General features: G+C 44.3%; 1 protein-coding gene across 1 annotated transcript; it reads right to left on the bottom strand.

Moving 5' to 3' along the window:
* Positions 1-17,614: 17,614 nt before the first annotated feature.
* CHCHD2 (coiled-coil-helix-coiled-coil-helix domain containing 2) lies at positions 17,615-23,750 on the bottom strand. The gene is made up of 4 exons (XM_072136225.1): positions 23,593-23,750; positions 21,143-21,389; positions 20,085-20,244; positions 17,615-17,868 (listed from the first exon to the last, which is right to left on the bottom strand). The coding sequence occupies exons 1-4, from the start codon at positions 23,640-23,642 to the stop codon at positions 17,861-17,863; spliced, it is 465 nt and encodes a 154-aa protein (XP_071992326.1). The 5' UTR covers positions 23,643-23,750; the 3' UTR covers positions 17,615-17,860.
* Positions 23,751-26,554: the final 2,804 nt, after the last annotated feature.

The raw sequence follows: 26,554 nt of genomic DNA on the forward strand, positions 1-26,554 counted from the left end.
GATGATGAGGTGACAGACCCAAGCTGGGTTGAGAGGCCGGGTGAACACAGTGCTTCTGAGACGGAGGAGAGTCCTCGACCTGAACAGGTTGGAAGAGGCAGTGGTGGGGCCAGACGGAGAGGCAGGGCCAGAGCTGGTGCATCAGCGCCACTGTCAACTAGTGAAGCTCCCGTGGTGAGGGCTCTTGCGGCGAGGGCTAGATCTTCAGAAGTGTGGAGGTTCTTTAAGGAAACACCGGATGACCGACGGACTGTGGTGTGCAACATTTGCCAAACCAGGCTCAGCAGGGGTTCCACCACTACTAGCTTAACTACCACCAGTATGCGCAGGCATATGAATGCTAAGCACCCCACTCAGTGGCAACAAGCCCGTTCACCTCCGGCCGTGCACACCACTGCTCCTTCCCCTGTGTCAGCTGCTAGTCAGCCCCCTGCCCAGGACCCTGCCACAAAAACCCCATCGTCGCCTCCACGATCCTCCACAGCATCCACCAGCGTTCAGCTCTCCATACCCCAGACGCTGGAGCGGAAACGCAAATATAGTGCAACCCACCCGCACGCCCAAGCCCTTAATGTGCACATCTCCAGATTGCTTAGCCTGGAGATGCTGCCCTATAGGCTAGTAGAGACCGAGGCCTTTCGCAACCTCATGGCGGCGGCCGCCCCTCGGTATTCGGTCCCCAGCCGCCACTACTTTTCCCGATGTGCCGTCCCAGCCCTGCACCAGCACGTGTCAGACAACATCATCCGTGCCCTGACCAACGCCGTTTCTGACAAGGTCCACCTGACCACGGACACGTGGACGAGTGCTGCCGGGCAGGGCCACTATATATCGCTGACGGCACATTGGGTTAACTTGGTGGAGGCTGGGACCGAGTCTGACCCTGGGGCTGCTCATATACTGCCGACGCCGAGGATTGCGGGGCCTACCTCGGTCCAGGTGTTTCAGGCCTACTATGCCTCCTCCTCCTCCCACCCCTCCTCCACCTCCTCCTCCGAACTACCATCCGTGGGCACGGCGCCATCAGTCGGTAGCTCTAGGCACAGCAGCAGTGCCGTCGCTAAGCGACAGCAGGCGGTGCTCAAACTGCTGAGCCTAGGCGACAAAAGGCACACCGCCCAAGAGCTATTACAGGGCATCACGGCGCAGACTGATCTGTGGCTGGCACCGCTGAACCTCAAGCCGGGAATGGTTGTGTGTGACAACGGCCGTAACCTGGTGGCGGCTCTGCAACTCGGCAGACTGACACATGTGCCATGCCTGGCCCATGTGTTAAATCTGATAGTGCAGCGTTTCCTCAAGACATACCCCAATCTGTCTGATTTGCTCACGAAGGTGCGCCGCATCTGTGCGCATTTCAGGAAGTCCAGCCCAGATGCTGCCACTCTCAGGGCAGCGCAGCGCCGCCTCCAACTGCCCGCTCACCGACTGTTGTGCGACGTGCCCACGAGGTGGAATTCAACACTGACCATGTTATCCAGAGTTTACCAGCAGCGCAGAGCGATTGTAGACTGCCAGATGTCAACTTCCACCAGAACTGGTAGTCAGGTCAGTCAGCTTCCTCAAGTCTACAATGAGGAGTGGACGTGGATGTCTGATATCTGTCAGGTGCTGAGTAACTTTGAGGAGTCAACACAGATGGTCAGTGGCGATGCCGCCATCATCAGCCTCACCATCCCGCTGCTTGGCCTGTTGAAAAACTCTCTGGTCAGCATGAAGTCGGAAGCTTTGCGCTCGTCACAAGAGACGGGGGAAGAATATTCCCTTGTTGATAGCCAAAGCACCCTGAGGTCTGTTTCTCAGCGCATATCGGAGGAGGTGGAGGAGGATGAGGAGGAAGAGGAGGAGAATGTTGGCGAGACACAAGAGGGGACCATTGTTGAGTCCTTCACTGTTCAGCGTGTATGGGCAGAAGAAGAAGAGTTGGAGGAGTTGGAGGAGGAGGAAATGGACAGTCAGGCCAGTGAGGGGAGTGAATTCTTACGCGTTGGTACTCTGGCGCATATGGCAGATTTCATGCTAGGCTGCCTATCCCGTGACCCTCGCGTTCAAAGAATTTATTCCAGCACCGATTACTGGGTGTTCACTCTCCTGGACCCACGGTACAAGCAAAATCTTCCCACTCTCATCCCTGGAGAGGAAAGGAGTGTGAGAATGCATGAATACCAGCAGGCCCTGGTGCACAAGCTGAAACAGTATTTCCCTTCTGACAGCGCTAGCGGCAGAGTGCGTAGTTCTGCGGGACAAGTAGCGAGGGAGAGTAGGCGAGCAGGCAGCTTGTCCAGCACTGGCAAGGGTACGCTTTACAAGGCTTTTGCCAGCTTTATGTCACCCCAGCAAGACACTGTCACCTGTCCCCAGTCTCGGCAGAGTAGGGCTGATCTTTACAGAAAGATGGTGAGGGAGTACGTAGCTGACCATACCATCGTCCTAAATGATCACACAGCTCCCTACAACTACTGGGTTTCAAAGCTGGACATGTGGCACGAACTGGCGCTCTACGCCTTGGAGGTTCTTGCCTGCCCTGCCGCTAGCGTCTTGTCCGAGCGGGTTTTCAGTGCAGCTGGTGGCATCATCACCGATAAGCGTACACGCCTGTCGACTGACAGCGCTGACAGGCTGACGCTTATCAAGATGAATAAAGCATGGATTTCTCCTAATTTCCAATCTCCAGCAGGTGAAGGAAGCTCAACCTGAATAATTTATCCACTCCTCCTCCTCCTCCTCATTTTCCTCCTTCTCCTGCTCTTTGTACAGTAAAGCAGAGGAAACTGGCTATTTTTTGACAGGGCCCACTGGCTCTACCTATAGTACTTTATGCATTTAATTTTTCTGGAGGGCCACCTACCCGGTCCTCTGTTTGAAACAATTTTTGTGAGTGCCACATACAGGCACTCAATCTATTCCATTTTACTGCAGGGCCACCTACCTGCTCCTCTGGTTTGAACAATTTTTGGGACTGCCACATACAGGCACTCAATCTATTCCATTTTACTGGAGGGCCACCTACCTGCTCCTCTGGTTTGAAACATTTTTGGGACTGCCACATACAGGCACTCAATCTATTCCATTTTACTGCAGGGCCACCTACCTGCTCCTCTGGTTTGAACAATTTTTGGGACTGCCACATACAGGCACTCAATCTATTCCATTTTACTGCAGGGCCACCTACCTGCTCCTCTGGTTTGAACAATTTTTGGGACTGCCACATACAGGCACTCAATCTATTCCATTTTACTGCAGGGCCACCTACCTGCTCCTCTGGTTTGAAAAATGTTTGGGACTGCCACATACAGGCACTATCCAAATTAAATTGTCTCCATAGCAGCCTCCACACGTTGTCTCCATTGCTACCTCCAAAAGTCGTCCATATAGCTGCCTCCATACATCGTCCCTTTATCAAACGAGGTGTGTCAGGCAGAAATTTGGGTTGTTTTCATGGATTCCACATCAAAGTTGTTAACTTTGTCGCCACCCTGCTGTGTAATCCCCAAAATATACTGGCAAACTTTTACCATTTAGGGATATTATTTCAGCGCTTCTTGCACATCTGTTTACATTCCCCTCACCCGGCATATCCTAAACTTATAAGAACGCTACTACACTTGATCTTATACAAAAGGTTCTTAGAAGTGCTGTTTGGGGAGTAGCCTAGAGACAGGGGCTTGGATTGGCGAAAGCTCGCCTGGCAGCGGAACGCCAGCTCCATGCGCATCATGCGCTTCTTGCGCATCTGTTTACATTCCCCTCACCCGCCATATCCCAAACTTATAAGAACGCTACTACACTTAACTTGGTGCAGGCTGGGACCGAGTCTGACCCTGGGGCTGGTCATATACTGCCGACGCAGAGAATTGCGGGGCCTACCTCGGTCCAGGTCTCAAAGGCCTACTATACCTCCTCCCACCCCTCCTCCACCTCCTCCTCCTCCGAATTACCATCCGTGGGCATGGCGCCATCAGTCGGTAGCTCTAGGCACAGCAGCAGTGCCGTCGCTAAGCGACAGCAGGCGGTGCTGAAACTGCTGAGCCTAGGCGATAAAAGGCACACCGCCCAAGAGCTATTACAGGGCATTCCACATCAAAGTTGTTAACTTTGTCGCCACCCTGCTGTGTAATCCCCAAAATATACTTGCAAACTTTTACCATTTAGGGATATTATTTCAGCGCTTCTTGCGCATCTGTTTACATTCCCCTCACCCGGCATATCCTAAACTTATAAGAACGCTACTACACTTGATCTTATACAAAAGGTTCTTAGAAGTGCTGTTTTGGGAGTAGCCTAGAGACAGGGGCTTGGATTGGCGAAAGCTCGCCTGGCAGCGGAACGCCAGCTCCATGCGCATCATGCGCTTCTTGCGCATCTGTTTACATTCCCCTCACCCGGCATATCCTAAACTTATAAGAACGCTACTACACTTGATCTTATACAAAAGGTTCTTAGAAGTGCTGTTTGGGGAGTAGCCTAGAGACAGGGGCTTGAATTGGCGAAAGCTCGCCTGGCAGCGGAGCGCCAGCTCCATGCGCATCATGCGCTTCTTGCGCATCTGTTTACATTCCCCTCACCCGGCATATCCTAAACTTATAAGAACGCTACTACACTTGATCTTATACAAAAGGTTCTTAGAAGTGCTGTTTGGGGAGTAGCCTATAGACAGGGGCTTGGATTGGCGAAAGCTCGCCTGGCAGCGGAGCGCCAGCTCCATGCCAAGATCCAACTAACATAGTTTTAACTGCAGCACCTTTAATCTACTACTAGTTCACTGCCTCCATACATCGTCCCCTTATCAAACGAGCTGTGTCAGGCAGAATTTTGGGTTGTTTTCATGGCTTCCATGTTAACTTTGTCGCCACCCTGCTGTGTAATCCACAAAATATACTGGCAAACTTTTATCATGTACCGATATTATTTGAGCGCTTCTTGCTCACCTCCTTTGGTTCCTCTCTGCCACCCATTGGTTTGAAGCCTGAGTCCATTTAGGGTATGTCGCCATGCCACTCTTTAGCCTGCCGCTGCTGCCGCTGCCTCTGCATGCCGTCCCCTATAGTGTCAGAGTCAATTATTGGATGTTTTACATGCTATCTAGCTTCATTCTGTCACTCTGTCATGGCCATGCTGTTGCCCATAATTTTGGCATAATGGTGCGATTAAGCAGCCTCAGAGGCATCCATGCATGCTGCCCCTGCTGTTTCCTGTCCATTTCCGTGGTGTTTCCATCCTTTTCTGAGGTTCCCAGGTGTTTGGCCAAGCTTCCCTGTGCAGAGCCTTGGTCCCCTTGAAAAATGCTCGAGTCTCCCATTGACTTCAATGGGGTTCGTTATTCGAGACGAGCACTCGAGCATCGGGAAAAGTTCGTCTCGAATAACGAGTACCCGAGCATTTTAGTGTTCGCTCATCTCTATTCATAAGTTTATGCAGATAAGCCGGAGTCGCTCACCTCTCCGCTAGCTGAGTGCCTGGGATGATCACAATTCTGCAGTATGAACAAAGTACACCAAACAAAAAAAGGGTTAACACTTCCTGAGCACTGGTGCCAGTTTACTGAAGACCATGAGGCAGTTTTGATTAATTTGGCACACTCCACAGGCAAACTGCACATTATTTCGGCTGCCTCCACATGTCCTATATTTTTCACAGTGGCCACCAAGCTGGAGTCTATATTTTATTCCGCCTTTGAAGGTAAGCTACTGTGGTCATATTGTCCGAAAGAATTTTGACGTTTCTGACTCAAGAGCTTTAAGGTTTTTCAGAGCCATCCAAATCGCTGATATTTCTATGATATTTGAAGACTTATTGTGCATTTCTGGTGACCAAGAGCCTTGAAGGAGTCAGTCTTCACAACTAAGGGAAGACTTTTCCTTACGTCTAGGTGGTGAGGACTTTTGTTCCACCAAGCCCAAAGACCCATCTCTGAAAGATCCTGTAGTTGTTATGTCTCACAGTCTCCCTTCGGCAGTGGACCGCAAACTTTAAGAACTGTTGATGCTCGTTATGGATTGGGACATGGTTATAGGCCTCCCTTAGATTGATGGTGCACATGTATTCTCCGTGGGGAATTAAAGGGGGTTGTTAATGTTATGGACTCTTGGACACTATCTTGAATTTTTTGTAGCAAACGCACCTGTTTAGGCCTTGTAGATTTATTATGAGACGATAAAAACCATTAGATTTCTTCATTAGGAATAGGGGGAGAAAAAGTAAAAAAAAAAAGGCTATCAGTCTGCCTACCACTTGACCAACATTGGCTCCAATTCTGTCGGTTAGAGGAGCTGAAGAGGAAGCCACATTCTCTACCTCCTTTCGGGCAATTCCATTGTCCACGCTTGCCCTTTCCTCTGTGGGCTTTCTGGGAGTCTCATCTGAGTGGATCTGACTTCCGGAAAGAAGTCAGATCCAAAGACAGTTGGTGATGTCACCTGTCTACTAATCTCGAGCATGTGCGTGAGCTAAGTGTGGCTACGGAAGAGGAGGAGATTAGCAGACAGCTGGGTGACTTCACTGGCGTCTGCTGCACCTGCAGCCAGCGACATGGGGGAATATCAAGGAGGGGGCAGCATAAATTATCTTCCAACGGAGCCAACGGAGGCGCTCGGCTAGTGAATAGGTGAACACCTCCGGCTAATTTGCATAAACTTATAAAGCATTTATTTCAGAGTAGTGTACGTGTCGCAATGTGGCAGGACAACTCCCCCAGCACCCTTAAGGTAACACATATGCATTTCTTGACAGTCTATCACCTCTAAATGTGGTGGTGATGTCCTTTAACCCCTTAATGGCGCTTGACATAATAGTACGTCATGCGCCGGCTGCGGTTGAATGGAGAGAGCTCACTGGGTGAGCACTCTCCAAAGCCGGTAAGTCTTTGCTGCATATTGCAGCAAATACTTACCGTTAACACCCGTTATCACTGCTAGCACCCTGCTTTGTTGGCGGCTTCAAAAAGATGGCAGCGCTTGGTGAAGCAATAAATGCCTGCTAAAACATCTAGGTTCCTATATAAGGCACACCTGATTATAAGGATTAATGACCAGCAGGTAGCAGACCTGTGCACAGTTCAAGGCAGCCGTTGTCTGTCAGTATGGTTCATATATAAGGCACACTGGACTATAAGGCGCACCTTTGATTTCTGAGAAAAATCAAAGGATTTTTGTGCGCCTTATAATCCCAAAAATACGGTACTAAAAAAAATTGAGGCAATTGGAATTGTACAAGAGACCTTCGAGCATGACAGGACAGACCTGTTTAAATAATCTCACCAGTATGCACTCCGGCTCGAGGAAGGAGGCTACATCTGGTGGCACTCCCGATCCACTTCCGAACTGCTGTTGTCACTTCCGTTAAAGCACACATGGGCTTCAGGAAGATGGCAGCTGCAACACTTCCTGTTGATGCTCGATGCAGACCACAGCGTTTGTGCCGCTAAGCTGTTGTGGCAGCTCCCAAACGAGTCAGGAAGACGCCGCCATCGGAGTACTACAGATAATTCCAATCATCCCCCACTTCGCTTTAGTTCTGGGAACCGCAGGAGGAGAGGATAATAAGGAAGTAATGGTTCCTACTCCGAGTGGGAAGAATTGCTCGAGGAGACCCCTTATTTTTGATTTGTTTTGCAGATTATAAAATTTGTTGAGATATTTGATTAATTTTACATATTCCAGGAGGTATCACATTTTTATTATTTTGCTTAAGGAGCTCTTTTAGGGCTTCTTTTATTGCCGGACAAGCTGTACTTTTTATCAGCATACTGTCATAGTAAATGCTCCCTTTTGATAACTTTTTAATCGGTTTTAAATGAATGTGAAAATATTGTTATATATATATATATATATTGCTTTTTTTTTGGTCACCGTACGGGTTTGGTAACAATTTTATTTTATTGTATAGTTTGTTACGGAAAGGGCAATACCAGTGATGTAGTGTTTCGTGGTGATTTTCACTTTGTTATATGTGTTTTAAAAATGGATTGGGGAATTTGGGGACTTCTAATTTTTTTTCTTTAACAGTTTAATTTTGTCCCAGGTTGGGACTTATAAAAGTGATGATTTGATCACTTGTTCAATGTAATATAGTGCAATACTAATGTATTCTGCAAATAATGAGACCACAATATAACAGACATCTACCTTCATAGGACTCCAAGACTGCCAAGGAAACACAATGCCGATCAGCCGGGTAGGTACTTGAAATGGCCCCATAGACGCCATAGCCACCATGATCCCATTGTCAAAAGGGTTAAACAGCTGAACAAAAGTGCGCAAAGTAGCAAAGGCCGTAGGTGTCGACCGTAACGGCAATTAATATTTAACATAAGACGGGGATGAAAAAATTGATGGCCCGATGGGTGCCGTGATTGCTCACGGTGGACAACAAGCGGATGCAGCTGTTAACTTCGAAGCAGTGTTTGAAGCAATTTAAGAGAGATCCAATGGAGTTTTTGCATCCAGTTGTCACCGTTGATGAAACGTGGATTCATCATTACACACCAGAAACTAAGCAACAATAGAAACAATGGATTTCTCCCGGTGAATCTGCTCCAAAGAAAGCGAAGACTGTCCCATATTTTGAGATGCGAACGGATGGATTTTTTAGAAAAAGCAAGAACGATCACTGGAGAGTACTACAGTGAGTTACTGGACCTTTTCGACAAAAAATTGAAGGAGAAACGGCTGCATTGGGCGAAAAAGAAGGTGCTGTTTTACCACGATAACGCACCAGCACATTCATCCGGAGTTGTCGCTGCCAAACTGCATGAATTGCGTTATTAATTGCTGCCGCACCCCTGGTATTCACCCGATTTGGCCCCATTTCTTTTTCTTGTTCCCTAACATGAAGAAATGGCTCACAGGAAAAAAAGTGTAGCTCAAACAAGGAAGTCATTGCCGAGACAGAGGCGTATTTCGGAGAGTTCAACAAATCCTTTTTTTGGAGGGGTTGGCAGGAAGGAAACTATGTTGAAAAATAATTTCTTTTTTGAAAAAACAGTAGTTACTTACCGGTAATGATGTTTCCTCGGACCACGACGGCACCATCCAGAGAGAGGGATCTGCCCCAAGGGACAGGAAACCTGAGCATAAGAAACACGCGCTTCCTATCTTGCCTCAGTGGTTACAGAGACTTGGAAGAACCTTGGGGGTCCTTCTACATACAGCTCCGAGGGAAAGCTATGGGGGCGTCTTGTGCGCTCTCATATGCTAATTTGTTTCTGGGGCTGTGGGAGAGGGACCTCCTATACGGTGATCGTGATTCTCTTCTGGACTTGGTACATAGATGACATCCTGATCATTTGGAAGGGGGATCTGCAGGAGTTACAACAATTCTTCACTGCATTGAACAATAATCTATATAACATCAAAGTGTCCATTAGGAAAGACACCGATGGATTCTTACAGACAAATGTCTTCAGAAAGGAAACTTCTGTCAACTCACTATTACACGCTACATCATCTCATCCATCTCAAACCATCAAAGCCATACCTACAGGCCAATTTCTCCGGATAAAGAGAATATGTTCTACAGATGAAGAGTTTGAAGCACAAGCAATAGATTTGAAAAACAGATTTCTACAGCGGGGATACAGTAAAAGATCGTTGAAATTGGCATACTGGCGTGCAAAGAGAACGCCAAACGCTCCTAATACTGAAAGAAAAGGAAAAGGCTCCGGACCTGGTAAGATTTGTTACAAACTATAACTCCCAATGGCATGAAATACGCCAAATACTGGCACGATATTGGCCTACTCCTCAGTAACAGCTTGAAGAGCACAAAATTTACAAGATATTCTGGTCCAAAGCCACTACACATCGGGTAAAACCGGGACCATTTTTGGGGTAGATCGACCAGCAGGTGGATGTAAACCCTGCGGCAACTGTGTTGCATGCCCCAATGTGGAGCAAGCAAATACATTCACGGATTCTTCAGGAAGCAAGGTATACAACATCTTACACAGTATCTCATGTAAAAGCAAAGCTGTGATATACTATGCTACATGTCCGTGCAATTTGATCTACATTGGCTTGACAAGTCGTGCCATGAAAGTACGCATCAGGGAACATGTGCGAGACATAAAAGCTACATTGGTGAGTGATGCTGACTTTGAGGGTAAACCAGTGGCACTCCACTTTAAGGAGAAACATAATTCTGATCCGAGTCTCCTGAGGGTACGTGGTACCGACAAAGTAGACCTAGGTATTAGAGGCGGCCCAATCCAGAAAACTTTAGCGCAACGAGAAACCCGGTGGATTTGGACTATAAATACCCTAAAACCAAGAGGTCTAAATGAGACCCTTAGTTTTGCTCCATTTCTCCAATAAGCAACCCCATCCTCAATCCCTTTCAATTTTCAACTATCCATTCACCTGAGCTGTTTTCGTGCTATACATTCACACACTGGCGTCTTAATAACACCAGTTTTTAATTATTTGGTTTTTAACTGTCTTTGTCTGTTGATTCTTATTTTTTCAGTGAACCCTCCCACTACTTCCGATTCAATATGTTTTACAATGGACAATGAGCTTTGAAGCTAGGATGACCGTTTAATATAAGCCCGTGATCAACCAGGACCGACCCAATTATGTGAAGTTCAACCTCATCCTTTACACTAACATTTTTTCTTTTTTTACAATCTCTAGGTCTGCTGATATGTTTACTCTGTGCATTTTTATGCACTATGCATCACGGACTGCATATTCCTTTAATTTTATATTTCTACGCATTGCAATGTATTTCACACCAGTGTTCAATAATTTGATTTCGAAATTAATCCCACACGATTTTATATTCCCTTCACTATCACCTCCTCACTTTCTCACTTCTCACACCCCTTCCTTACCTTTGCTCCTCACCTTCTTCACCAACATATTTTTGTCTACACACCTTATTATATTTATTGTATGCATTAACTGTTATACCAACTGCGAGGTATTAGCCTTATAATGCAAGGCACTAGCCTTATAGGAAAAACGGTATTATTTTATGTATAACATTCTGTACTAATTTTATAGGTCAAAATTGTATCACCCCATGGTTAATATTTTGCATAGACAATCAATTCTTGTCGATCATATTAGGTGTACAATGTTTATATCCTTTTAAACATTATTCGTTCTCATATACATAAACGCCATTTACAATGTATGTACTTTATGAATATGGCATTTGTATATATACATATTATATGAGGTATTTACATGTTAATAATTTTTGTATAATATGCATTTATATGTGTTGACCACATGCACATGCCACTCTATTGTATATTTTATATATGCCATATGGCACTTATCCCACATGTGTTTTCATTTATGTGTTTGTAACTTTAACTGGGAATGTGCAAGTAGACGCCATCCCCAGACGAAGGCTCATTCCGAGCCGAAACGTATGTCGGGGACGCGGTCCTCTCTGGACATTGGAACCTTAACATCACAACGGCCCGGCAAGAGCGCATACTCCCCTTTCCAACCATTATAGGGTAGACTACAAACATTATCTACTAGTAGCCACTTCACATGCATTTGACTAGTCTCCTATTTATGTTCCTATGTTATTTATACTTTACTCCATTCTGTCCAGATTGGTTTGCCCCTTTCTCTTTCTGTACTCCACCACTCATGATTTTTCTGTGTTTTTAGGTGTAAAATGTTACCAATAAAGATTTTTCAGTTTCATATGCACCTTGTTAGTCGGTCCTCCTTTCTCCCCTTGGCCTGAGGGGTACAGTTGTTTTCAATATTGGCTATTAAGGACTTATATGACGAAGTGTGTTATTAGATAGGGTTACCGTACAGAGAGTCCCATATTTGGCCCCGGTGTATATTTAGGGACGATTCTTATCTCCCCAAAAACCCTATTACCTGTATCCATCTCTCTACTTGAAGAACCTTATTAGTACATCAGAAAAAACATTTCCATGTAATCATAATTTTGACGCCCAAAATTATTATTATTTATTTTTGATTAATTAATTAATTATACCCATGAACTACCACCAATAAAAAGGTAGGAAAAATCACCAGGGTGGGAATATATACCAGGTGCCGTCGTGGTTTGAGGAAACATCATTAGCGGTAAGTAACTGTAACTGTTTTCCCCAGCACCACGACGGCACCAACCAGAGAGATTTTCAGAGAGAAATATTTAGGGAGGGATAATAGAGGAGAGCGATTTGCTCTCAAAAGAGTTGAAGAGTACTCACCACATTTAACCGATAGTGTTTAAAGAAAGTGTGGGGGGTAAATCCGCATGCAGCATGACAGATCTGGTCTAAGGATGCATGTCTAAATTATGCCCAAGATGTGGCAAGTGCTCGGGTAGAAAGGGCACGGATAATTTCTGGGGCAGACTCCTCAGCTACTACATAGGTCAAATTCTACTCTTTATAAAGGTCTAGACCACCGAGTAAGGCTGATTATTTGCCTTTACGCAATACACATAATCTTAAGATATATTATAACGGAACACCTGGCCTCTAGGTTATGAAAGCCTTCTTCCCCTTCAGATTTTGAATTGGTGCCAAGGAACATAAAAAATATTCTGTATGACCAATGAAAGATAGTGGAGGCCAGATCAAAAATACTTCCGAAGCCCCAAGATTTGGCCAATACTTTGCGAGCAGGGGCATCCTACTGTGGGACCTAATGTGGAGACTTTATGACCTAATTGCCTCTGGATTTCATGTCAACTTACTTACCAGAAAGACACAAAGCTGCCATCCAAAAAGATGTATGGTAGCAAAGCTACAAAGTACTCTAGGAAAAATATTAAAAACACAGTGGAGTAGGCTCAATGGGTCAAAGAGGAGTATTCACTCACTAGTGATATATCACATTGTCGCCCTGTATGCGATCTAAGGTCGCTGGGACGTAAATATAGCGTGACCGAGGAGGTGGCAGACTCCACTGGATCACCAGTATAAAGGATTATTTAGGGGTAGCAAGGTCTAAGGTATTTACCTGTTCGCACTCTTAGCAAAGAATCATGCTTCATAGAATCAACAAGACGTCACACTAATGTTCATATATACGAATCATAGACCAGTTGGTGCTAACCCTCTGTGAGATATATGGGGGTTAGTCACATAGCATGAGCAGAGCCCTAACTGCAAGGAGTCTATGACCAAATAACGTTCTGTTGGTCACACTATACTGATGTTAAGAGATTAAGACTGGCGAACTGTATATTGTGAGTATGACTCAGAGCCTAACCACACTGCTGATTAAAAAGCAATATACACTTTAGCCCCCATAACTTACTAACCAGAAAGCTGAAGGTTTTTTTTTTTAACCCAGAGGAAACAAATGATACTAGAGAATATTAGAATGTTCCAAATCAATCTGAGATTTACATATGATTACATCTAGAGATGAGCGAGCATACTCGTCCGAGCTTGATGCTCGTTCGAGTATTAAGGTACTCGAAACGGCTCGTTGCTCGGACGAGTATTTCCCCTGCTCGAGATCGAGCATTTAATTAAAAATACAAAGTGAAGAACAGTGAAGAATAGAATAAAAACAGTGAACACAGTGAACACAGGATCATTTAAGTGAAAAACACAGTGAAAAACAGTGAAGAATAGATTACAGATGTTCGGCACATCTGCTTACTTGTCGGGAGATATACGCGCGGAACAAAATAGCATGTGAAGAACACATTGAAGAACACGGGGAGCAGCACAGAGACACCGGGGGCACAGCAGCACGGAGACACCGGAGGCACAGCAGCACGGAGACACCGTGGGCACAGCATCACGGAGACATCGTGGGCACAGCAGCACGGAGACATCGGGGGCACAGCAGCACGGAGACATCGGGGGCACAGCAGCACACATCGGGTGCACAGCAGCATGGAGACATCGTGGGCACAGCAGCACACATCGGGGGCACAGCAGCATGGAGACATCGGGGGCACACAGCACACATCGTGGGCACAGCAGCACACATCGGGGGCACAGCAGCACGGAGACATCGGGGGCACAGCAGCACGGAGACATCGGGGAGACTTCAGTGGAAGAAGAGGAGCGGATCCCGGGACAGCGTATCTCCCGACAAGTAAGCAGATGTGCCGAACATCTGCAATCTATTCTTCACTGTGTTTTTCACTTAAATGATCTTGTGTTCACTGTTTTTATTCTATTCTTCACTGTTCTTCACATCTGCTAACTTGTCGGGAGATAATATACGCGCGGAAAAGTGAAGAATAGATTGCAGATGTTAGTATACATCTGCTAACTTATCAGAAGACATTCTTTTTCAATTAAATAACACATTTTATTCCCAAACCATGGTCCCTTTGAAAAATGCTCGAGTCTCCCATTGACTTCAATGGGGCTCGTTATTCGAGACGAGCACTCAAGCATCAGGAAAAGTTTGTCTCGAATAACGAGCACTCAAGCATTTTAGTGCTCGCTCATCTCTAATTACATCTGAGAAGACTCTGTCAGTCTTCTATTTATTTAAGATGTTCCTAAGGAACGGGTTACAGAGCATTTTCCTTTACATTGTATGATCCTCTGACAATTTACTCCTTGTTTGTTCCCTGATTGTTATAATCTTCAGAACTTTGAGACTGACTGCTTTTGACCGACTCCAGATTCTCTGAAAAACTGTACCTTCTACCTAGGTACACCTTAAGAAGACAGTACATATAATAACTATAAGAACCTCTTTTAGAATCCTGACAGCATCTTGTTTAGATTCCAGAGGACTGACCCCTAGACTGTCTAGTGAAAATGACAGCCTGTACCATACTTGCAGAAAACAAGTTGTAGTGGTCTTAAAAACTAAACTAAGACCTGGTAAGTAGTAGATAAAAACTGGGTTATACTATATCCATTTTAAACCTTGCTATGAGAAGGGACTGCTTTGCCCCAATGGCAGATAACTTCCCTATCACACAGAGGAATGACTGGACATGAATGGAAACATCAGGGTCATCGCTTCCATTGTTCCAGATGACTATCCAGAATCTGAGCGTGCGCCAAAAATTGGCGCGGTTTGGGTTGAAGGAAAGAGGTGGTTTAGTATTATGTGGGTATATGATAGGTCAGTGATGGCAAACCTTTTAGAGCCTTAGTGCCCAAACTTCAACCAAAAGCCACCTATTTATTGCAAAGTGCCAGCACAGCAATTTAAGCAGTAATGTATTTCTCTTTGTTCAGTGACAACTTTCAATCCTTCAGCCTCCCCAGGAAACCAACGCAGTTGAAGGGTGGAGGGCAAATTCATCTATCATTGTAAGATTCTGCAGTTAGGTTCTTTGAGTTCTTGGGAGATGGTCTGGGTGCCCACAGAAAGGGTTCAGAGTGCCGCCTCTGGCACCACTGCCATAGGTTCTCCACCCTTGTGATAGGTGAATGGCTCCCTGACATCATAGGGACTTGTGCACCTGCACGCATCATATCATAGAACTCCAAGGGAGATAAAAATATTGGTACCAAGTCAGAAAAGTAAATAATGGGGTGCAGTGTACTATATCTGCCTGGTGTGTCAAGACCAACAAAGCTTTTTGCTATTTTTTTGGTGCTACTGGACTTTCAAATGTTTTGCCAGGTCTGAGGGGAAGCGCTGACAGAGTCTGTTAGGCTCCGTTTGTTTAGAATCTGCAAAATATTACTTAAATCTGCAGGACATGAAAAGAGACACTGAATAGGGGGATGCTACGCCAAAGACCATCATCATTATTAATCTGACTTGCTCTATCTTTGTGACCTTGAAGGGAGGCAGACTGTTGGGCTTATACGAATAAGCAGACAACCATCAGGGAATCATATCTCATTGGGAAAAACTACTCAAGTCTGGGTACACATGGATATTGGGAGTCTGCTGTATCAGCAAAACACACAATGCAAGGAGCATATCCTACCCCAATTCATCATATCTTGCTCCCCTGTAGAGCAACCGCTTGGAGCAAGGATTCTGATACCATACACACCAAGGGTAAATTCACACGCGGTATGCCCTCCGTGCAAAGATACCGCAGTGTGCTGGAGGTGACCCCTCCTCCCTCCATAGGAAATAGCGGCACATGGCCGCACATCCGCCTAAAGATAGAGCTTTCTCTATCTTTTTGCGGTGTGCGGCCCGGATCGGTGCCACACGTGTGCATGTACGGCCCTACGAACGTCAGTGTGAATGAGCCCTAACTTGCATACCTGTGGAACAGCTGCTTCCAGCAAGGACTCTGGCATCATTCACATAACTTGCTTACCTGTGAAACTACTGTTTCTTTCAAGTTTTTTGGCATAATCCCATTATCTTGTGGGTACTTGGGAGCCACCGCTCACAGCCAGTTTTATGTTGTCATTCACATTACCTTGTGTATCTGTGGAAAAACTGTTCACAGCCTGGATTATGTAATCGTTCACATTACCTTGAGTATTTGTGGAGCCACTGCTCACAGCCTGGATCACTCACATTCCTTTGTGTATCTGTGGAAACTATTCACAGCAAGGATTATGTAATTATTCACATTACCTTGGGTATTTGTGGAACCACTTAACAGCAAGGAATATAGCATCATTCACATTAACCTGTATCTGTGGAACTATTCCCAGCAAGGATTCACGCATACTCTATACCTCAGGTGATACAATTGCTGGCAGCAAAGATTATGGTATCAATCATATTACCAGTTCCCTATTTTGGCCTCACAACTCCAGGTCTGAGGTTGGGGGGAGACTCCTAGTCAGGCTTCGTGAGCCTGCCTTTAGCGGGGATTCCCATCTTTCAGTGCACTGACACAAAGTCCATTTTCTCAGCTAATGCAAAGTCAAATGTTAATGTGTCCAATGGCCCTGCAACCACAATGTGTTATATGAATAAACCTTTTATATCCTATTGTATGTAGATGTACAAGGTTGGTGAGAGCAGTTTGAATTAAGTTAGGAAACTGCACATCTCAGTTACCGAACTGCAATATGCCAACCCTGAGTTGTTTAAAACCTAACAAGTTTGCAGGCATAGCCCATATAACAAGTGTTTTACTACATCTCGTAATTTTGAGTTTCCAAATGATCAATGTTGATGGGAACTCACTTTTGGTCCAAGCAATGCTTTATAAAAGCAGCATGTGGTTCATCAGACCTTCCAAGATAACTGAAGAGTAACCATGTGCTCTGTGAGGTGAGGCAAGATAGGAAGCGCATGTTTTTTTATGCTCAGGTTTCCTGTCCCTGGGGGTGGATCCCTCTCTCTGGTTGGTGCCGTCGTGGTGCTGGGGAAAGTGGTGTCTTCACCATTCGTATCTATACATCCCCACAGCAGCAGCTGTGAAAGATACCCAGACTGATTTGTAACAGTGACTACGATGCTGATGCAAGAGCTTATAAGAGTGACATTGCACGTATCGCTCTCTGTGAAACAAAGCACAACAATGTTGCTGCTCTGCGCCCTTTCATTGATGCATGAAAAAAAGACTAAGATTTGCTGGTTTTATGTCATAAATATAAAATCCTCCCAAAAAAGTATGGCAGATTTGCATTATATAAATTGTTAGATAACCTTCAAAACAAAACTTTTCTGGCAAAAGGTAAGCCCTCAGACGGTAGTTGTGCATGGACTTACTATTTATGTTTTTTTATTTGCACTTATTGTAATCACTACGAAAAAAGGACACAGGTTAATCCAGATTTGGAAATGGTTTATTTAAATAGAAAAAAAAATTACAACATCAGACATTTATCCTTCCATAGATCTTGCTTTCTTTCATACCAATCTTTCATGTGGAGTTCATATCTACCCAACAGTAAAAAGAAGCGTTCACACATTGCACTTGACAACTGTGTGCAGCGTCTTGGTCGTCTCGAAGACCTCAGGCCTAGAATATTCTATTTAAGAACAACACATTCTTCTGTTGAAGCAAATGTCCATTATAAACCTATAACAAATAAAACATCAATAAATACAGGTATTTACACATGTAGATTGTTAAACACACCATTGCACGAGTAAATGCAGTTCGAGTTAGTGTGTGCTAAGGCCTAACAATATGGACCTTCCTAAACTAAAGTTTTGTGGCCTTCATACAGTACTGGAGATCACCACAGAGCAGACCAACAGTACTGAAGACCACCACAGAGCAGACTTTATAAGTCCCCAAGGCTATAAAATTTCAGAAGATCTGTTGTAATGTGCCAGTGGCACAGTATAATAGATGTGTAAGATCCCTATATACTGCCATACTACAGTTTAATATAGTGTATGATAGGGTCAGACAACCTTGGGTTAATGGGAACCTCTCAGCAGAAATTGAACTAATGAACCACTACAAGTATGTTGTCAAGCAGCGGAACACCTTTCAGATCATGTTTCTTTCATGACCCAGTATAGTGGAGTCATTGAGAAAGTCTATTTTTAACCCCTTAGGGACGTGGCCCTTTTTCGTCTTTGCATTTTCATTTTTCACTCCCCACCTTCAAAAATCTGTAACTTTTTTATTTCTCCATGTAAAGAGCTCTGTTTGGGCTTGTTTTCTGTGTAACAAATTGCACTTCATAGTGATGGTATTTATTATTCCATGCCATGTACTGGAAAGCGGGAAAAAATTTCAGAATGTAGTGAAAATGATGAAAAACCGCATTTGCGCCGTTTTCTTGTGGGCTTGGATTTCACCGAGCGCCCCAAATCACATGTCTATTTTATTCTTTGGTTCTGTACGATCACGAGGATACCAAATTTGTACAGGTTTTATAATGTTTTTATACATTTTAAAAAAATTAAAACCTTCTGTACAAAAAAAAAATCTTCATTTTGCCATGTTCTGGCACTAATAACTTTTTCAAACTTCAGTGCACGGAGCTGTGGGTGGTGTCATTTTTTGCGACTTTTGATGACGTTTTTATTGTTATAATTTTGAGGACTGTATGCGTTTTTGATCACTTTTTATAGAATTTTTAATATTTTTCAAAATGGCAAAAAAGTGACATTTTCGACTTTGGGCGCCAATTTCCGTTACGGGGTTAAACGCCGGAAAAATTCGCTAATATATTTTGATAGATCGGACATTTTGGGACGCGATGATACCTAAACTGTTTATGATTTTTACTGTTTATTTATATCAGTTCTAGGGAAAGGGGGGTGATTTAAACTTACTTTTTTTACTGTTTTTTCATATTTTTTTAAACCATTATTTAAGATCCTCCAGGGTAATTTAACCCTGCAGGGTCTGATTGCTAATACTATATACTACAATACTGTATTGCAGTATATAGCAATTTTACAATGATTTTTAATAGTCTGCCCTCTGCTGGCTATTATAACTCATTGCACATGGCAAGCCTAAGAGTCTCAATGAGACTCTAGGCTGCCATAGCAACCGATCGCCGCCCTCCGATGACATTCCAGGGGGCGGCGATCGTCCATCCAAGATGGCGGCGCCCATATAACTGTATGTTATGTGCCGCGGTCGCGGTTAACAGGTTAACTGCCGCGATCGGTGCCAGGTTAACTGCCGCGATCGGTGCCAGCAGTGACAGGCAGGTGTTGGCTGTTTTATACAGCCGTTACCCGCTGTGTATGGAGAGAGCTCAGCTCGTGAGCTCTCTCCATACACCCATTGCCGCGCGAGGACGATATAGTTCGTCCTCGGTCGGCAAGGTGTTAAGTGAGATGTAAATTGGTTGTGTGAAGTCAAGGAGGCAGAGATTTTAACACGGAAGTCATGCTCTCTCATGATCAAAAAGTCCCCTTGATTGTAATTAACGGTCCTGCATCAAGAGACCTCCTGAAGTCTGATGCATGACCTTGGCATTGTCATGCTCTCCAGCTTGACTTCAGTGTTAAACTCTTCTCCTCGGCTTTACACAACCATTTTACACAACTTCAAACATAATTTTCTGGATAATGCCACCACACAAGTTGGGTAGTGTGGCAGCACTGTCTGATACTGTCCATGGCTGATTAAACAGCTGACTAAAAAATTTCAATGCGGTAAAACAAACTGAAGAACCCAAGGGTTATCAAAAAGATGTTCCAGAATTATTTAAAATGATATACATACTTTAACATATTTTGAACAACCAAGTAAGTCCATGAAAGTGAAGAGGATACAAGGAGAAAATATTTAGTATTTCTAGTTTTTACAGTTTGTCTCACCATTTGCAAACCGGCACTGCTTGAGCACCTCTGAGAATCCCTCACAAAGCTTCAGGTCATTCTGGTTCTGGGCACATTCCAAAAACTGTTTAAGCTCATACTGGCATGGTGTGTACTGAGACTGCTGCTGTTGGTACGCTGGCTGAGGAGCGGCAGGTTCCTAAATAAAATGACACGGTTAAGAGGACAACAAAATGGAAGGAACTCAGAAAACAAGGGGAGCGTAAACTCACCAATCTAATATACACAGACACGAAAAGGGTCTGTCTAATTTCAAAACTAAAGTTTTTGCTACTGCCATGCCAAAATGGCATGATTAAATCTAAATCTAACACTATAACTTACATTATAGCACAGACTGGACTACATTCAGGAAACTCTGCACCACTATATTAAGGTCCTTCACAGTATGAATTAATAAGTGTCACAATGTAAAAAATAAATAAATAAAAAAAATGAACAGATGCTCTGTGTGCTAGTGCTTGATACTGGCCCCAGCCTCTGAATATACAGGCAGGCCCCAGGTTACGAACAAGCTAGGTTCTGTAGGGTTGTCCTTAAAGGGGTTTTCCTACAAAGAAAAGTTAGGCCCTATCCATTGGATAGAGCCTAAAATTTCTTCGAGGGAAAACCCCTTTAAGTTGAATTTGTATGCTAGTCGGAACTGTATATTTTAGAATTGTAACACCAGCCCAAATTTTTTTGATGTCTGTGACACTTGGATTTTAAAAATGTTGGATTGTCATAAGAACTAGGATTAATAATTAAGCGTCATTGCAGATAACTATTAGTTTATTGTAGCCTAAGGCTTAAGTACAGTAATTTAACAATATCCAGAGGTCCATTTGTAACAAGGGGTCGTCTTAAGTAGAGTGTTCTTAAGTAGGGGACCGCCTGCATCTCCAGAGATAAGGGCGTGGTCGCTGTCAGAATGGTGAAACCAACACCAAGCATTTTAATACCCCCTCTCTGCCCATATGGCGGAGACTGACTGATATCCCCGGAATCAAAATTCATTCTTTCTAAACCACTCCACAAAAGTAATGTACAAGTGTTACCTGATAAGTGATGTCTGCCCTTGCAGGTTCAGAACTACTTCCACCTCCAAAGCCTCCAGTGATGGCATGTCCTATGGTGTGCCCTACAGCTGAACCAACTGCTACACCAGCAGCTGTGGTTGCCATTTGGGCCATTAGACCTGGTTGTCTAGGGGCTGCTGCTGGTCCTAGGGCAGAAGGAGCAGCTGCAGCAGGGGCAGGTGGGTGTGAAGCCGGCGGGGGTGCAGACCTCATTACTGGGGCCCGGCTATTGGAAAAAACAAAACAAAACACCACATCAAATAAAAATATCAGAATATATGCTGTATACAGAAAGCCTGTTTCATATTTCTTCCTTAGGGCTCGTACACTGAACCTTGTGTGCAATATGGCCTGTAATGCGCAGGTGGGTATTAGCGCGTGAGCACCACTCACCCACTTATGCTCATATGAACTGAGTGCTCTATACTGCTCTATAATTGTGAGCAGCCAAAATTTGTGCATGAGGCATTGTAGTAAATTTACACATCTTTCTCAATCACCATTTTTGCGCCAATTACTACCGGAACACATTTTACAACATCTACTAAGCAGAATGCTGGCTTATTTACTGTGAGCAACACAATCTGGAGCATAAAGTGCCACATTTATTAACTGTGTAAGGCACCAAACAGGTTTATCCAGCATAAGGCACAATAATAAATCCGGAGCAGTAGAAGACTAAGTTTAAGATCATGTTAGTAAATCTGCCACACTTGTGTACCTAACCCATCCAAATAAATGATTAGGTAAGTCTTCTTGCTGTACCAGCTGATCTAAAGGTCATTTAAGTCAATGGACACTTGCACAACAGGCAAACATGCAAGATGTTGTTTATAGCCAGATATAGCAGGTTGAGCACTTGTGATTCATGTTGCATTTCATCATACATTATAGCTCTGTAAAATTATAAGTTATAAAATTGCTGGAGAACTGAAGAAGAAATCAGAGCTCTACAACTTTTATGAAGGCCTCTTTATCCCTTGCTGCATGTACATGTTCAGGTTGAATTGCATTCAATGGGAATAGGGAGGAGATTGTCCTGATTGCATGTGTGTGTCAACTGAAACTATCGGTAATGAGCACCATGGGGGAGATTTCTCAGAGGAAAACTGTTCTAAATGAAAGCATAGTTCTGATTGGTTGCCATAAGCAACTTGAACAATTTTACACTTAAATGATAAACATGTGTTTTGCATGTAATTGCGTGTAAAGCACAATTCAAGAAGAATGTGTGAACGCAGCCTCATTGCTCGCTGGAGTGGTATTATAGAGAAGTTTTCAATAGACTGCATATAACTAAAGCCGCTTTTACACAACCATGTATGGCTGCCATAAACCTAAAATACAGAAGAATCTGCTCTTCATCTTCACCTCTTAATGTGAATAAAGTTATTAGTGTGGGACAGAGAACTTCTCTCTCATCAGGATCATCATCAGGATATTGAAACATCCAGCATTCATGGTCATGACAGTATTCGCTTCCTAACATTTAGGCTATATTCACACGAATGTATGGGGGGCGTATATACAGCTGTTATACGTCCCCCATACATCGCTATGGTACGGTGGGCATGGTTGTTACCTTAGGCGCCTGCTTGCCATTGTTTGGTTGGTTGCCATGGGAATGCGTATCTAGACAGTGGAGAGGAGGCTGGGTGGATGTGGTCTTTAAAGGAGGGGGTCCTCTCAGAGCTGGAGAGGTTTTACTGTGTGTGTTCATATTATTATTCCTATGTAGGTTTTTATAGAGTAGGTGGACATGTATTGAGTGATCTTTCTTTGATGTAGTTGATTCCAGAATGATGCAGAGCTCCAGTGCTCTGTGTCTCCTCTGTACAAGATGCAACACTGATTCTGTATCCTGATTGGCTGAGCTGTTTGTGCACGTTCACGTGAATGCCCCGAGTGCTATTGGCATCACTGCCCCTAGCTGATGCCACGCCCACTTCAGGAAAAACAGGATATTACAGATCACACATCTATTACCCCTATATATCAGAATAGGAGGGAGCCAGCAGCATGATACAGGTTTCCTTAGAATGGCTGCCAGCTCTCCAGCTGTGCTAAAACTCATTTTTGTCAAGTAAGTTATACTGTAAAGTTCACCAGTCTATATCAACTATGTATCTAGGACCCCCAGAAGAGAATAAAATCACGTTTTAGCCACATTTTAGTTTGTTTTTTACAGAGTCAAAATTATGGTATGGAAATATGCATATAGAACGCCATTTGTGACTTCACCCCAAAATATCCAGGTCTAACTAATGATGCTCGGCCCAAAGTTCCCAAGCGATGAGTGTCTGAGAGCAGAGAGCACTGTACGCCTGCACGTGACACACTAGAGGAGCCCCGCTATGACTCTCCAGCAAGAAACATGGCCGCCCTTGTCTGGTCTCCCAGATTACAGTACCACTAGCCTCACACTGTACCTGGCTGGCGGTGCCACCCGTGAAGTTCGGCTGCGGCTTCCCCTTGGCATGATTGCGACCTCTGGTTCTCTGCGTGTCCTTCACCACAGTAATTTCTATGTGATTGCGTCACGACCTGTCCCGTGCGCTTATATCACTTCTGACGTCCAGCGTAGCCACGCCCCACGTCGCATTACGCCATGTAAGCGCCGCCTGTAACCCGGCACGTAAAGCTTCTAGAAAATGTCTGCTCGCTCTCTAGTTTGAAGGTCAGAGCGTGACGCAGCAGATGTGTGATGTTTAGTCATGGCATAAGCCGGTGACGAATACTGGGCGGGTGATATGTACCCAGACACATGCAGAATTCTCTGTGGAGAGACAGTGACACAAACCATGATGTAATATGCATTACATGGACGGTGGTAGAACATCGACCACTTAGATCTGCTGGACCCATCCCTGTGTAACACATTGCCCATCTAATTGTTAGTACAGTACAGCGTCATATATATCATTGTTGTATATCATTATTCCTACCATGGGTGGTGTGTGCAGAGACATAAGGACGGCTCCACTCCCCTTCCACAATTCTGTATAACCCTTTAAGGACCTTGCCATTTTTTTTTTCATTTTTATTTTTCTCTCCCCACAATCAAAAATCTACAACTTTTTTATTTTTACATGTAAAGAGGTGTGTGACGGTTTGTTTTCTGCATAACATATTGCACTTCATAGTGATGGTAGTTTATATTCCATGCCATGTACTGGGAAGCAGGGAAAAAAATTCAAACTGCAGTGAAATTGGTGAAAAACACATTTGCATTCTTTTCTTGTGGGCTTGGATTTTACGGCTTTCACTGTGCGCCACAAATCACATGTCTCCATTATTCTTTGGGTCGGTGTGATCATGGGGATACCAAATTTGTATAGGTTTTATAATGTTTTCATACATTTACAAAAATTAAAAACTTGTGTAGAATATTTTTTTTATTTTGCCATCTTCTGGCGCCAATAACTTTTTCATACTTCACTGTACAGAGCTGTGGTATCTTTTTTTTTTTGCGACTTTTGATGAAGTTTTCAATGCTGCCATTTTTAGGACTGTACGACCTGTTGATATTTTTCAAAATGGAAAAAAAAAAATGGCCATGACAACCTCGGGTCACACAAAGATCCGAGGCTATCATGCTATCAAGAAGGGTTTTACTATTATTTAGGTGTCTAAAAGTCACTTGAAAGCTAAGCAGGTCTCCCAAAATATGAGTCATAGTAATTTTTATGAAAGATCGCACCTAAGGTTCTAATCCTTCTAAACATCCTGGAAAAATGAGAGGATGCATAAAACCATGGCACCATAAAGCATGTTTTCTTCCTGGCCGTCGCATGCTATGACATCTGCAGCGGCTGCGTCATAGTATGTGCCTGCTGGAAGAAAACATGGCTGCGTCAATGAGTGAAGAAAGAAGAAGAGCCGCGGGGAAGAAAGAAGACAAGACACGCTGACATCGGGGAGCCGCGCTGACATTGGGAAGCCACGCCGACATCTGAAGGAGAGTATATCAGTTTTTTTTTAAAGTGCTGGGGAGGGGGGGGGGGCAGGCTGTAAACTACATGGGGGCTGGCAGGCTATATACTACTGGGGGCAGGCTGGCTGTATACTATTGGGGCAGGCTGGCTGTATACTGCTGGGGGGCTGGCAGGCTGTATACTTGCTGTGGGGCTGGCAGGCTGTATACTTCATGGGGGCAGGCTGGCTGTATACTACATGGGGGCAGGCTGGCTGTATACTACTGGGGGCAGGCTGGCTGTATACTACAGGGGGCTGGTGGCTGTATACTACTAGGGGCTGGCTGGCTGTATACTACTGGGGGCTGGCTGGCTGTATGCTACTGGGAGCTGGCTGACTATACACTACTGGGGTCTTGCTGGCTATATACTGGGGGTGCTGTGACCAATGCATTTCCCACCCTCAGCTTATGCTCGAGTCAATAGTTTTCCCCAGTTTTTGGTGGTAAAATTATGGGTCTCGGCTTATACTCGGGTCGGCTTATACTCAAGTATATATACGGTAACATGAAGTGCAATGTGTCATGAGAAAATAATCTCAAAATTGCCTGGATATTTTAAAGCGTTCCAAAATTATAACCACTTGTAGTGTAGGTTTTGATTTTCTGTTATTCATGTACAACTCCTGTTAAGGTGCTGCACGTCAGTTTCGTCTGGGAACCTAGCAGGTTATGTGCGATGCTCAGTGTCATAACCTATTGTAGGAGTAGTAGGCTATACAGACGGTCCCCTACTTATGAACACCCGACTTACAGACAACCCTTAGTTACAGCAAACCCCTCTGCCCACTGTGATCTCTGGTGAAGCTGTCCTGATGCTTTATTATAGTCCCAGACTGCAATGAACAGCTGTAAGGTGTCTGTAATGAAGCTTTATTTATAATCATTGGTCCAATTACAGCTAAAAACTCCAATTGTCACAGGGGCAAATTTTTTTTTTGTCTGGATCTACAATGATAAAATATACAGTTTTGACTTACATACAAATTCAACTTAAGAACTAACCTATGGAACCTATCTTGTAAGTAACCCGGGGACTGCCTGTATAACACCTGCAAATAGTTTGTATGTTCTCTCCGTGTTTGAGTGGGTTTCCTCTGATTTCCTCCCACACTTCAAAACATACTGGTAGGTTGATGAGACTGTGAACCCCATTAGGGACAGGGACCGATTTGGCAAGCTCTGTGCAGCGCTGCGTAATCTGTGTGCGCTATATAAATAAAGGGATTATTATGAACACAGCAGACATCTGCCTTGTATGAAGAGGACGCAGCCTATAAGCCTTCTCCTTACAGCATTAACCGTAACCATCACATTAACTGTTTCAGGACTGCCCACTACATATTTTTGGCACCGGCTTTAGGAGGCTTCCCCAACCGAACAGGTTACTGGATGTCAGGTCCCCTGCTATTAACAGC

This window comes from Engystomops pustulosus, chromosome 2, assembly GCF_040894005.1.
Source record: "Engystomops pustulosus chromosome 2, aEngPut4.maternal, whole genome shotgun sequence".
Taxonomy (NCBI): domain Eukaryota; kingdom Metazoa; phylum Chordata; class Amphibia; order Anura; family Leptodactylidae; genus Engystomops; species Engystomops pustulosus.